This window comes from Pogona vitticeps, chromosome 1 (genome assembly GCF_051106095.1).
Source record: "Pogona vitticeps strain Pit_001003342236 chromosome 1, PviZW2.1, whole genome shotgun sequence".
In the NCBI taxonomy this organism is placed as follows: domain Eukaryota; kingdom Metazoa; phylum Chordata; class Lepidosauria; order Squamata; family Agamidae; genus Pogona; species Pogona vitticeps.
In genome coordinates, this window is record NC_135783.1 from 205,090,889 (window position 1) to 205,104,950 (window position 14,062).

The 14,062-nt window shown below is 40.9% G+C and overlaps 1 protein-coding gene, 1 long non-coding RNA gene and 1 pseudogene across 5 annotated transcripts in view; all 3 read left to right on the top strand.

Annotated features, from left to right (window-relative positions):
• LOC144589585 (uncharacterized) overlaps nucleotides 1–14,062 on the top strand; it is a 284,446-nt gene that overhangs the window by 117,089 nt on the left and 153,295 nt on the right. The gene's annotated exons all lie outside the window — the stretch shown is intronic.
• Nucleotides 1–14,062, top strand: part of STK39 (serine/threonine kinase 39) — a 132,702-nt gene that overhangs the window by 55,469 nt on the left and 63,171 nt on the right. For all 4 annotated transcript variants that reach the window (XR_012081552.2, XR_012081553.2, XM_072981822.2 and 1 more), the window contains exons 6-10: nucleotides 6,009–6,118; nucleotides 6,213–6,314; nucleotides 8,175–8,308; nucleotides 12,202–12,250; nucleotides 12,361–12,426. Coding sequence is in view for 2 of the 4 variants with exons in the window: in XM_072981822.2 (XP_072837923.1) it covers nucleotides 6,009–6,118; nucleotides 6,213–6,314; nucleotides 8,175–8,308; nucleotides 12,202–12,250; nucleotides 12,361–12,426 (461 nt within the window). In the remaining 2 variants the exon portion in view is untranslated. The remainder of the gene's footprint in view (nucleotides 1–6,008; nucleotides 6,119–6,212; nucleotides 6,315–8,174; nucleotides 8,309–12,201; nucleotides 12,251–12,360; nucleotides 12,427–14,062) is intronic.
• LOC140703589 (U2 spliceosomal RNA) lies at nucleotides 5,105–5,252 on the top strand (annotated as a pseudogene).

Below are 14,062 nucleotides of genomic sequence, written 5' to 3' on the forward strand. Positions count from 1 at the left end.
GAAGGTCCACATCTAGGGCAATTAAAAATCTGCTTGTCAGTATTCCGTTCCCTTGGCACTTAGCTTTTATTATGTGTGGTTCTATGGATTAGAAATTTAGAGCAGTGTTAAAGACTTGAAAAATCTTTTGGGGGTGGGCAGGGAGCAGAGGTCCTGCATCAAAGAGAAGGAAAACAAAGTTTTTCTTAGGAAGTTAAATTCATGCCCAGTTTGCATGTGTATAGATTACCTTAACAATGTAATTTTTGTGTGAGGGTACTGCTGATGATTTAACCATCTACGGTTTCTTCTTACCACATAGCTGGTTGGCTTGAAATACAGGAAACTTATCCAGGTATCAACCTGGTTTAGATGAGAGCATTTCTTATGAAGCCAAGAGGTGCACCGGATTTTTGCCTGAACCCTAACCCTTTAAGTGCTTTCTTCACAGCATGAGCAATCATGGTAGTTTCTTTTTGGAGCAAAATGGGAAATTATGGTTATCACTGTCAGAATAAGTTGGGGTGATTGACCCACAGTTTGAAACTCATTCACTTGTATCTGTAATAATCTGGCTTGTTTTTAAAACTGGTGACTTTATGTAGTTTCCTGGTTTGGATAAAAGACTGTGGTTGGTTTTCAATAAGATAGTTACATTAGCTTGATGTGGCAAACAACCAAGAGTCATAGGGCACTTTTTAAAAGGATTAGCTGATTTATTAAGGCATGGTTTTCTGTGGACCTGCGGTCCTGGTTATGAAGTGCCATCGGTAAAAATCTAAAATGTAATCGAGACATAATTGGGAAAAGAAATGACATGAAGAGGCCTGAGGTCAGGGTTGACAGGAGTGGTGATGGAATAGAAGAGCAGCCTTAGTGGTAATTATAAAAAAAATTGGAAATGATTAAAATAACAAATGGCAAGGTAATGTTGATGATAACCCAAGCTTTCTGACATTGTGAGCTAAATTATATACGTACATCAATGCTGCTCTGTGGGTAGGGGTGTACATGTGCACATGCAAGACAGTACTGTGATTAAAATCCACATTTTTAGTTTAGATCTTTGATGACAGATAGGTAAAGTGTGAAGAAACTCTGCAAGAAGTAGTTAATCCAAAAGCAGCCATTTTCTCATGACTATAATTAATATAGAAGGAAGTGTTCATAATACATTTCTGGTACTTCTTCCCCATGTGGCCACATTATTTTTGTTTATTTCTTTGAAGCATGGATGTGTAGGTTTCTGATGTAACGAAAGTGTTTGGGGAAAGTACTCTTAAATGATGACTTTCAGATTCTTGCAGTTGGTATGACTAAGAGCCATTGTTACTGAGGGATGCTGGGGCTTGTAGTCCAAAAAGTACTGGGAGATATTGGCACTGTAGTCAAAAAGTAACTTTTCCAGCCTGGATGTAACAACTTTGTTCAAAATTTTGAAATTTTTGTTCAGGTTGGGAATTTGGAGTTCAGCTTGAATATTCAATAATATCAAACTAGTACTGGTGGCTTTTTAAATTATGTCTTGTGACGCAGTTGAAGAACTCACGTTTCTGATCAGAAATGTGTGGTGTTTTGATGTTCTTATCCCGCTCACTTCCCATTAAGCCCCAGTCTCTTCAATTTGTTTGCTTTTTCCTCTTCTTACATTACCTAACTACAGTGGTGCCTCGCATAGCGACGATAATCGGTGCAGCAAAAATCGCTGCAAAGTGATTTCGTCGCTATGTGATATTGAAAAGCCCATAGGAATTCATTGAAACCCCTTCAATGTGTTCCTATGGGCTTCAGACTCACCTTTAAGTGAAAATCCTCCATACGGCAGCCATTTTCGCTGCCCGTTAAGCAAGGAATCCATCCCAGAAAACAGCAGCCGGCCATTTTTTTACCCAGCGGCCATTTTGGAACCGCCGATCAACTGTTAAAAAATCATCGCTTTGCGATGATCGGTAAGCGAAACAGGGTACTGATCATCACAAAGCGATTTTTCCCCATTTAAAACATCGCAATGCGATCGCAAAAAGTTCGTTGGTATGCGATTTCATCATTAAACGGGGCGCCCGTTAAGCGAGGCACCACTGAACCAGAACTATCATTTTAATATGTTGGGTTCTAACTGAATAATAATAATAATAATAATAATAATAATAATAATAATAATAATAATAATAATAATAATAATAATAATAATAATAATAATAATAATAATAATAATAATATGAGAACTGCAGAGCTAGAAGGGACCCTATGAATCATCAAGTCCAGCCCCTGTCAAGAAGGCACAGTGGGGGAATCAAACTCCCAGTCTTTGGCTCCACAGCCAGAGACATAAACCACTGAGCTATCCAGTTCTTGGGTTAGCATTAACAGAATGCAGTTGTTCTCAAATTGCTGCCTTTTTGTTCCCAGTCCTAGTAAGTTTGGACTGATTGAAATGATCGTGGGAGCAGGGCAGTTTCACTAGTTGCATCTAGAAAGGAGCAGAGGCTGATAAAGGTTTTCTGTGTCCAGTGAAAGAGGGTTGTAATCTTCTAACCGATGTCTCACAAAGGGTTCCTTGATACAGCAGTTCCTTATCTTTCTGGAGGTCTGCTTTTTCTTCCTTCGTCGTATTCTTGAAATTCCTTCTGCTCTCCGACGGTTTTCAGTTCTCTGTGTAGGCTTCTTGATATGAATATTGCTGGAGAAACCAAGCCAATTTATATCAAAAGAAAAGTGAGAGGCACCCATGGGCTTTGAGAGTGTGATGCATGCTGGAGCACACACTTAAAATATATAGATCAAGTATACACACATACTTCCTAGTTTAAAATGCTTTTTGCAAACAGTAAATGGAATGTGCCTTCATACATGCTCATGTACTTGGCTCACTGGGCACATTCAGGCATCACAACAGACCATGATTCCAGCACAGAGCTTATTGCCTGTTTAATGTTCTCTACACAGTGGGTGCAGATCATGGGGGTGCAAGTTACCCAATCACCTCATTTGCAGCAGGAGCTGCTAAACAAACAACAGAACTTCTGTCTAGGATTTCACTGTTCTAACCCTCCCATTCTTGGTTCTTCTCTAGCAAGCCAGAGAAACAATGGTTTCTCTGTGGTTTTCTTTCCTGGCTGGTTTGAGGAGAGACAAGCCACACATGACAACTTTGGTAGATTTGGGTGTCATGCTGAGCACATCTCAGTATAAAGGTCTGTGGTTTGCTTAGGTGCCCCGTTTTACTGCATGTATGGTTGGGCAGTGGACACACCAGTGCATGAGTTATTCTCCCCCGAAAGTAAGGTTGTCCCAGGGAACCTGGACTCGGGCTGATGTCCATCTCCTATCTCAAGGTAGATGCTGTTTTTTTTAAAAAAAAAAAATAATAATAATTCTATGCTAGTCAATTGCATGGAATCTGTATCCATTTAGATTTTCTGCATGCCACACCCTTCCCACTCCCTTGGCTTGAGTTGATGTCATGCCTTTGATTTCAAGATGAGGCCCGAAGATGTTTGGAATGCCACCAAAGAACAGTAGACATGGAGAAACGATCCTCTTTTTGATCTTTGAACTTGAAAACTCTGGGAGAGAAGTGTATTTTTGCAAGGGGTGGTGGAAACCAGCCTCCTGGCTCCAAGTATATGTAGCTTTAAAGGAATAAGACACAGAAGTGTAACTCTGTGCCATAAACCCTCTTTGAATGCAAGCAGCACAATTCAATTAATTGAAAAGTTAATTGCCTCTGGAGAGTATTTAAGAACTGCTGGTTTATGTCAGAATGAAGAGCTTGCTGCGAAGGATTGTTTCATTCTTTCCTCACCTCAAATTTAACAGGAGGATGTGTTTCAGATAAACACCTTGTGTGTCATGGCTTCTAATAAAGAGGTGTGAAACGTTGGGTCTTAACATTCCCAAAACACAACTTGAATTCCTAGTTTGCCTGTGTAATTTTTATGCAGCGGCATTTATTCCTAAAACATATTTGTACTTTTACAAATTGCTGTTGCTTTTCAACATCTGTAATGTAATGATGATGAGTTGTGCACACATCTATTATCTTTGTGCCAAGTAACCGCATCAAATATGAAGGGCACGTATGTATTCCCCAGTAATCTTTCCTTTTAAAAATCTGTAGAAGTGTGAGTCAGTTGCCTTATTTATACCTTTTCCTTGTACAGAATTGAATTACATCTGTGCCTCTTTTCAGAACACAGTAATTTTTCTATTCAGGCATTTGTGAAAGGAGCAAAACATTAAAATTAAATCATCTACAAATCAACTCACTAAAAATGCCTTTTAGACTTGGGAATGAGGTATATGTTTATGTACCTAAATTAGTAACTTGGCACTACATCCGCCACAGCTGAATGTGCAGCATTTTGTGATTGTTTTCATACGTGCAAGTACAGTAATTGCTTGGTTCGTAGCAGTCACTTGCATGTGAGCCTGTGTCTCTTAGTTTGTCTTCCATTCTTTTGACATAGGAGTAATAGCAGTTAAGATAGAAGGCAAGCTGATAGCGTTTTACCTAGAGCGGTGATTCCCAACCTTGGGTCCCCAGACGTTCTTGGACTGCAACTCCCAGAACCCCTGGCCAGCACAGCCAGTGGTGAAGTCTTCTGGGAATTTTGGTCCAAGAACATCTGGGGACCCAAGGTTGGGAACTACTGGATAGTTCCATGGTTTAGGTGTCTGACTATGGCACCAGAGGTTGGGAGTTCGATTCCCCACTGTGCCTCCTTGATCGGAGCTGAATTCAATGATCTCTAGGGTCCCTTCCAGATCTGCAGTTCTAAGGTAAAGGTAAAGGTTCCCCTTGACAATTTTTGTCCAGTCGTGTTCGACTCTAGGGAGCAATGCTCATCCCCGTTTCCAAGCCATAGAGCCAGCGTTTGTCCGAAGACAACCTTCCGTGGTCACATGGCCAGTGCGACTTAGACACAGAACGCTGTTACCTTCCCACCGAGATGGTCCCTATTTATCTACTTGCATTTGCATGCTTTTGAACCGCTAGGTTGGCGGGAGCTGGGACAAGCGACGGGCGCTCACTCCGTCGCATGGATTCGATCTTACAGCTGAAGATCTACAGACCTTACAGCACAGAGGCTCCTGCGGTTTAACCTACAGCGCCACCACGTTCCTCAGTTCTAAGATTGTTATTATTATAGAGCAATAGAAGTATCTGTTCTTATCAGTTTAATATCTGATACATCCTCTATCTGAGGACTACATATTAAATGGATTTTTGGAGCTGGGTTAGCCGTCCAGAGTGGTCGACCAGACCAGATGGGTGGGATATAAATAAATAAATAAATAAATAAATAAATAAATAAATAAATAAATAAATAAATAAATAAATAAATAAATAAATAAGGATACAAACAATCCTCTGGTGTTGTCAAGTACCTTCCCAATTGTAAGCTTTGCACCCCGCCTGCTTAGGAAAGGATTAGATAGTCCTGACCCTCCGGGGCTGCTCATATGTTCTTTGTTGTCCCTTTATCCATAGAGGCAGTTGTTCTACTTGACTTGCCACCCTTGATGTCGTAATCTTTGTCTCCCACGACCCTTTGTGACAGTTAACATTCTTTCTCTGATCTGGCAGATTCAGAAGTAACTTGAAGTAAAATAGGAAACCATTGTCCACACTGCTCCTTTTAGCTCCTACTCTGTTGAAACATTGATGTGTACCTAGCTAAAAATGACATGCTTTGAATTTTAATGAACTCTCTACGGAGCATATGGAATGGCTGGCCCAAAATGTTAATCTAAAAAAGAGCGCCTGGTTGGTGTCTGTGGCTTCTTGTATTTTAGTACATAAAAGCAAATACAGTATTGCTTAAAGGCTTGATGCATAAGCTGGAGAGGTGTCCCTATAACTTGCAGCACTTCTATAAATTGCCTGGCGTTATTTCTGCTGAAAAAATGTTAGCTTCACAGAGAAAATGTTAGCATCATTTTTTTTAAAGTCAACTTTGAAATAACACAGTTACCTTAACATGCTAATTGGATACTGAAGGGTTTTCTGGCTGTCCTTTCTGCAGATTTTGGCGTTAGTGCATTTTTAGCCACAGGAGGTGATGTTACCCGTAACAAAGTAAGAAAGACATTTGTTGGTACTCCATGTTGGATGGCACCTGAAGTCATGGAACAGGTACATGGACAATTTGAGTTCCTCATGTGATACCTTGTGTTAAAAGCATATTGGTGCATAATTAACATGAGTCTTTGATGTCTTCCTCTAACAGGTGAGAGGCTATGACTTCAAGGCTGATATTTGGAGCTTTGGAATAACAGCCATTGAATTAGCTACAGGGGCTGCACCTTACCACAAATATCCTCCAATGAAAGTAATTATCATCTGAAACAAGTTATTAAGTCTAATCGTGTGTGTGTCTGGGTCTGGGTCTGTGTATTTATAAATATAAAGCAATTTAGCTCCACTAACATTCTTTCTTGGATTCAGCGAGCAGGATTCATGACAAAATGTTGCAGGGTAGTGCTGCTCCATAACAGCTGTAGATCTGTTCTGGGTGCCAGCCAGCCTGTCCTCCAAAACACAACAGTAGATTGAATCGGGCAGTTCCTCTTCTCTCTTCACCCTACGGTCTTTGCAGTTGATGCTCAACACATTTTGCAGCTCTAGTGACCTATAAGTATGATCAGGTTGCATTGGGGCAGGTTATTGGGACAAGGGGGTGGCGGCGGAAGCCCTTAGGGATTAAAATTTGCTTTGTTCTTTTGCTTGTCTCTAAGTCACCTGACCATGCTGGCACTCTTTTTCTTCTTCTTTTCCTCTCCTGTGTCCTCATTTTAAATCCTGTTCCAGTCAATCTCTCAATCACTTTAGTTCACTATTAGAAGAAATTTTTATTGTACTCTTAGCTTGATTTACATATGAGCCAAACAAGACTTCCTAGTATGAATGTGTGAAAGGGACAGAGTTTGCAGACTCTCTTGACTTGTTTTCTTAAAGCTGGCTTATTTGGATTTGCATCTCAAAAAGGGGCTACAGAAAATAACGTGTAAGTGGCCTGTATTGAGTTCCTAATATACTTAGGAGGAAAAACATCTTGTCAAGATAACAAGTAAAACACCAGCTTTTCTGAGTAAATCCAGAATGTGAAGTTTGAGATTTTCATTTCTAGACTGTAGAGCAGTGATCCCCAACCTTGGGCCTCCAAATATTTTTGGAATACAACTCCCAGAAGCCTTCACCACCAACTTTGCTGGCCAGGAGTTCTGGGAGTTGGAGTCCAAGAACATCTGGAGGCCCAAGGTTGGGGACCACTGCTGTAGAGGACTGTTAGTTGTTATTCTTTTGAACATACTTGCCAGACCCACTGATATGCCAACCTGGTGTTTGTTGAACTCTGAAATCGGTGGGAGACTCTCAAAACATACTACAGTGGGGGCTCTACTTAAGAACTTAATCTGTATTGGAAGGTGGTTCTCAAGTGGAAAAGTTCTTATGTAGAATCTGCATTTCCCATAGGAATGCATTGAAAACCATTTAATCCGTATCTGCTCTTTTCTGTCCATAGAAACTAATGGGAAGCTGCTATTCCGCCTTCTGCCACTAGAGGGGGATATTTTTTTCTTTTTTTTTTTTCTTAGGTCAGGGAACAGTGTTAAAAGCACTTCTGACTAAGCTAATTTTGAAGCAATGGACTGAAAACCAATTAATCCGTTCTGGCTGTTTTTTTGTTATGTAGAGGTGCATTCGTACATTGAAGCATTAGTTCCCATAGGAACTAATGCAAAGCTGGTTAATACGTACTCTACCACTAGGGGGAGAATTTTTTTTAACCTAAGATGACCTAAGGTTAAAAAAAGAGCAGGAAAGGTTTTTTTTTCCTGTTCTTATCTAGGATTTCTGTTCTCAAGTAGAAGCAAAATTTAGCAAACGGAGCTGTTCTTAAGTAGAATTGTTCTTAAGTAGGGACGTTCTTAAGTAGAGACCCCACTGTAGTATGTTTTCTGTGAACAACAGCCTATCAGGAATAACCATCGAGTTCTGTGTAATGTTTGTAGATCAGCTTCTTAGGCCATTGATTTTCCTGAGGCTGTGATTGCATGGACATTTAACTCATATTCTGGACTGCTTCTGTGGTGTGGTCTAGTGTGGGTTATTTTCCAGTAATTTCACAGTGTGTTTGAACTCACCTTGGCTGAGACCATTTTTAAATCACCACTTTTTTAAAAAATAGGTATTAATGCTGACCTTGCAGAATGACCCTCCAACATTGGAAACAGGTATTGAAGATAAAGAAATGATGAAAAAGTATGGCAAGTCCTTTAGAAAACTAATTTCTCTGTGTCTTCAAAAAGATCCTTCCAAAAGGTAAGTTTCCCTGAAATAAATAGGGATGTGGTGATGAGAATTGCTGATAATAAGCAGAGTTTTCAGAGAAGAAGGGGCGCGTAGTTTAAATTGCTCTGTTAAAGAGTTTTTCCTGTTTAAATTCATATCTGACATTCTTAAATGTCTAAATACTGTGCATTGGACATAGCATTGGATTCTACTGGTTCTCATGCTTTAAAAACGGATCTAAAACTAACTCTTTCAGACTGCAGGGAACATAATGCTTAGTTCCAGAGATGACTGCACACCTTCCTTCTGTTATAGAAAGGCCAAAAAAGGGTTTGGTTTTCTGATGGACCATTGGACTATCCGATGCTGAACTTGGATGAACTCAGAAATCATCTGAGAACATCATTTGAAAATATCCAGCAGGATAGGGGATGTTAGTCTGTTTCAGTGGAGGGGGAAAGGAAAGGAAAGGAAAGAAGGGAAAGGATGTTGGCCTCTTAAAGTCCTTTCTCGCATAGTCCCCAAAGCTAGCTGCTCCCAGCCCCCACCTCCAAAATTGACTCCCTATCCCCCACCCGTTCTCACTAAATGATGGTATTTGGATCAGCAGTGGAGATACAGAATGATCTCCATTGCCCTAAATTGCGAGGAAATAACATTGGCATGTACATGTGTGCTCTCCTCCCACCAGTGGGGCTGAGATCATGGGAGATGTCATTCCCTCCCCCCCAAACCTGCTGCAGTTTTGGGCAGTATGGGGCCAGATGGCGTGTCGTGTCTGAAACTGTTAGGTTGGGGATACCAAGGCTTTTAAGTTAGAAGGGTAGAGGGTTCTCATTTCAGAATCTGAGTTGCGATGTAAGAATGTTGAGTCTTTAAAAGGAATCACCTGTTTTCTGCTTCCCCCACCTTTTGAATTTTAAAATTTCAAATGTTGTATCACATTTATGATGAAATTTGTGGAGTTTAGTAAAATGCTCATCATAAAGCAAACTGAACGAAATGCTCAAATATCTGCACTGGCCAAATTCACAAGATACAAACTATTCATGCCTATACTCTGTAGATACTAATGATAAGAAGCCGGTACAGTAACAAAATGGCTACAGATCTGATGCAGCACTAGAAACATGGTTGAATACACAAGGATTCAAAGCCAGGCTAAGTGCCAGACACTCAAAACTCTCTGCCTGGATGAATATGGCATTGGTCAGTTTTTAAAATCACATTTGTTTGTTTTTGTTTGTTTGTTTGTTTGTTTTAATGTCAAGTTTTTCAAGTTTATGAAGGTATTTGTGAACTTTGGGACGTTCTGGTTTGAAAAAGGAGCTGAATAAAACTCTCAATCTATACCTGTTTCTGTGTAGTGTATCTCTAACTTGGGGTTTCAGAGCACAAAGGTTATTTTAGCAATTCGCTGTTTACATTCCTATTTGGATGAATTGGATATCTCTGTGAAAAGAATGGCAAAAACAAAGCCATGTGCCCTTTTAAAAATATTGTATTAACTTACTTTTAACAAATAGACCAATTGTGAAGGCAAGTTAATAATATACAGGTCAGTGTAGATACAATACAACCTTGTGAATTCTTAAGGAGTCTCTTTTTTTGGTCTTTTGCCTTCACACTCTGGACCATTTGCAAACTCTAGTGAAATTTCATGACCTTTTAGTATTTTACTAATTCAGAAGCCCCCCAGGGCATAAACTTTAAGCCAAGGGTCTGCCACTTGGTAGCAGATTAAAATGGGTTTAATTACAGTGGTGCCCTGTATAGCGAGGTTAATCCGTTCCGGATTAACCTTCGCTATACGAAAACATCGCTGTGCGGGTAAGGAAAGCCTATTGGAACGCATTAAACTTAGTTTAATGCGTTCCAATAAGCGTCCAAACTTACCCCTCCAGCGATGTTTTCGCGTCCGGCGGCCATTTTGGAGCCGCCGATCAGCTGATCGGCGGCTCCAAAATGGCCGCCGGATGACCCGAAATGGCCCCTATCAGTGTTTTCGCGCCCTCCCCTTGCTTACGGAGGTCGCGAAAACGCTGCGGGGGGGCATTTCGGGCCATCCGCCGCGGATGACCCGAAATGCCCCCCGCGGCGTTTTCGCGACCTCCGTAAGCAAGGGGAGGGCGCGAAAACACTGATAGGGGCCATTTCGGGTCATCCGGCGGCCATTTTGGAGCCGCCGATCAGCTGTTCGGCGGCTCCAAAATGGCCGCCGGATGCCCCAATCGTCGCAAAGCGAGTGCGGCGATTGGGGCAGATCCGTATAGCGATCCCCAAAAAGGGATCGCTATACGGATTCTTCGTTAAACGGTGCGCTCGTTAAGCGAGGCACCACTGTATTTACCATTTCCCCTAAAATAAGACCTAACCTGAAAATAAGTCCTAGTATGATTTTTCAGGATGCTCGTAATATAAGCCCGACCCCAAAAATAAGCCATAGTTAAGTGAAACCCCGCGTTCAACCATTGTGCAGCAAGCAGAAGAAGATGACATGACGGTATTTGAATAAATGTAGATTGTTGTACATGAAAAAAATAAAACATCCCTTAATGCGTTTTTGGAGCAAAAATTAATATAAGACCTTGTCTTATTTTCGGGGAAACAGGGTATTCTAAAATGCTCCAGAGAACCCATTTTTATTAAGCTGCAAATTGAGTGCAAATGACTTAGTATTCTGTAGTGAAATAATACAGGCAAGCAATTATCTTGTAGAAACACCATAAACGGCATCTTTAAAAAAAAAAAATTAACATGACTCCTAATATATAATTTTGCTTCGCTTTATTTTGCTCTCTATTTTAAATTTACAATGAGCATGACGAGTGTTTCTCTGCTACTTTAGGTTGGTAAACTGAAAGAAGTCGTTTCCAGTCTTGTTTTAAATATCTAGCAGCCGAGAAATTTGTCGTTCCTTCCTGTGAAATGATCCCATTTTCTTTTAGATAAATGTTACTTATCAGAGTGTGGAGCTTGCTTCGTATTCGCGGTATTCTCCTCTCCTCTCCCATCCACTGCAGAATAAGAGCTAGTTCTGAAACTTAAAAATAAAAAGAAAGAAGTGTAGTTAGAAGACAACTGGGAGCTCAGGGGCTCCAATCTATAATTGCTTCATCAGGGAAGTGTTGCTTTATGTACCAAACAGTTGTCAAACAGGAATGATCAAATGCGAAGCCGGCCCTGTTGAAAACAAAGCCATCCATGTGTTCTGTGGGAAGTTATTAAATGGATCTGTCAAGAAAAGCATTTCCTGTACATCTGTTTTGCCCCCTTTGTGGGATTTTACAAAGGGTTTTAGAGAGTGAAAAGCATTATTTCTGGAGGTTTCTGTTTTGTTGCCTCTGACGCTCACGGATGCCTGTGTTTCCCAAATAACAATTTGCCTTACTTTTTAATTTTCAAAATATTGTGAGCAAAATGCACCATACAAAAATAGGCCATGGAGTAGCTCATGTTTAAAGTGTCTGTTCTTTTTCATGAGAAAGATTACATTGGATAAAAATCCAAAGGAATATTTTGACCCTTCTCTGAAAGTTATTTTGCACCCTTTAGGGGAACAGCTGGCCCACATTTTCGGTGACTTCATGGCAAGCTATTTCAGGCAGCTCTTACACCTAGCTCTCCCCTAGAAAACCAAGGAATCTGGTTTGTGGGATACTATATTTACTATTCCATATTTACTGTTTTATTTGGAAAAGGTGATGCTGAAATGAAAAATGTTTTCCCCCCATTCTAAACCACTTTCACAAAGAATACATGTAAAGTCATTGGAAAACTAATAAACTTTGGCACAGCAGCTAATGGAGCTGAAGTGACTAATGATACAGAAATATCAGAGAAGAACGAGGTCTTGAGTTTCTGTGCATTGGCAAAGATGTATTGTGTCTGTTTTGTTCTAATTTTTTAAATCTGTCTTTCAGACCTACGGCTGCAGAACTTTTAAAATGCAAGTTCTTCCAGAAGGCGAAGGTAAAATTTTTTTTCAATACAGCAGCAAAATCTGCTGTGCCTTAAAGTCAGTATGAATTTTTCTGCTTCACTGAGGGTAGTCTTACTTATTACTCCATTGGCTTTTACAGACTAGAGAATACTTGATTGAGAAGCTGCTTACAAAGACACCTGATATAGCACAAAGAGCAAAAAGGGTAAGATTCCTTACACTTCCATATCATGAACAGCAGAAGGGCAACTAAGGCTTTGTGGGCCTGGGGTGGGAGGGGCTGGAGTAGTCTTGCTATGATGATTGGCCTTTGGAGCATATTTGTACAGTAGGATATACATACTAGTTGATAGTCTGTTTAAAAGCAGCTCGATTACATCCTGATCATTTCTTTTGTGTGCCCCAAGATCGGCGCTAGAACTGTTCCTGGAAGGACATGTGTGTTGCTCTCTTGAAACTGAGTGAGACCAGGAGTAGAATTAATGTTGGAGCTGCTCACAAATCTAGGGCCCCGTTGGATATCCCCTGAAGTCATTGTCCATCCTCATCTCTTCCCCGTGTCTCCCAGGCAGATCAAGTTCAGCATTCCCAAAATGAGGTCCCTGCAGGTGTGGGGGTTGCAGCTCCTGTTAGCTTCTGGCAGCACTGCCAGTGTTCAGACATGGAGAGATGTAGTGTCATCACCTTCAGTGTCTCCTTGTTCCCTCTCCTCTGGTATACGCCGTTGGGTACTGAGGTGGGGAAACATGTTTTCCTGCAGGTATTGTTAAAAAAAAAGCAAAGTTTGCTGCTTATATACCGCCCCATAGTGTTTCAAGCAGTTTCTGGCCGGTTTGCAAGTTAGTTATGCAGGATACACATTCTCCCCCCCCCCTCAGAAGGCTGAGTCAACCTTGAGCCGCTACCTGGGATTGAACCCCAGGTCGTGAGCACAGTTTTAGCTGCAGTACAGCAGTTTAACCACTGTGCCAGGAGTGGAAGGCTGCACCTTCCATCAGACCTTGCAGGCATAGCCAGTGGTGAGGAACAATGACAACATCTGGAAAGCCACACATCTGCTATCCCTTGTGTAGGTGGTGTGGATGGAATGCAGAATGTGGCAATGCAGAATGTGGCCTTCTTGAATTGGCTTCTCCTAGTGGGCAGACTAAAATTTAAGCCCAGATCTCTGATGGTGGCTTTCCACTTTGCTGTGTTTCCTTTTCCCCCGGTCAAATAGGAATCTTGAGTTTTCAAAGAAAGCAGTGCAGAGTGGTGCATGCATGTAAATGCAAATCATTTGGCTGTCCTTTGTTTGAAAAGTTGGGATGAAAAAATCTAGCCAGCTGCTGTCTAGGGTGGAGTTTGAGACCACAGTCCCACTGGCATTTGCCACTTGCATTTGAACTCACCTTAAGCAGTAGATCTGCCATTAATGACTTTCATATCTTTGAGACATTCAACAAATTTTTTCCTGCACTATCCACAATACCTTGGTGCACAGCCTGAAGGGGTTGAAGGAACATCAAAAGCTAACTGTTTGATTTTTTTTTAGTGGTCTAATAAAGGCATTGCCCTCTCTTGCATTTGTGTAATAGATCACTGGGGCATTTAACAATAGTTAGCTGGGCCTTTATATTCCTGTGAGGAGTGCAAAGCAAACATTTCTCAACTTGGCATATTGTGTCAGAGCAACATGGATCTCACCATGAAGCAATTGATTTTTTTTTCCTATTCATAGAGCTTCAATATTAAAGGTATTTAGGATTGTACCTTTTACAGGCAACCACTAGCTTCAGATGACAGGATTCACTGAGTCTATGATTCCTTCTATGGGGCTAATCTCTTCATAGGTCTCAACA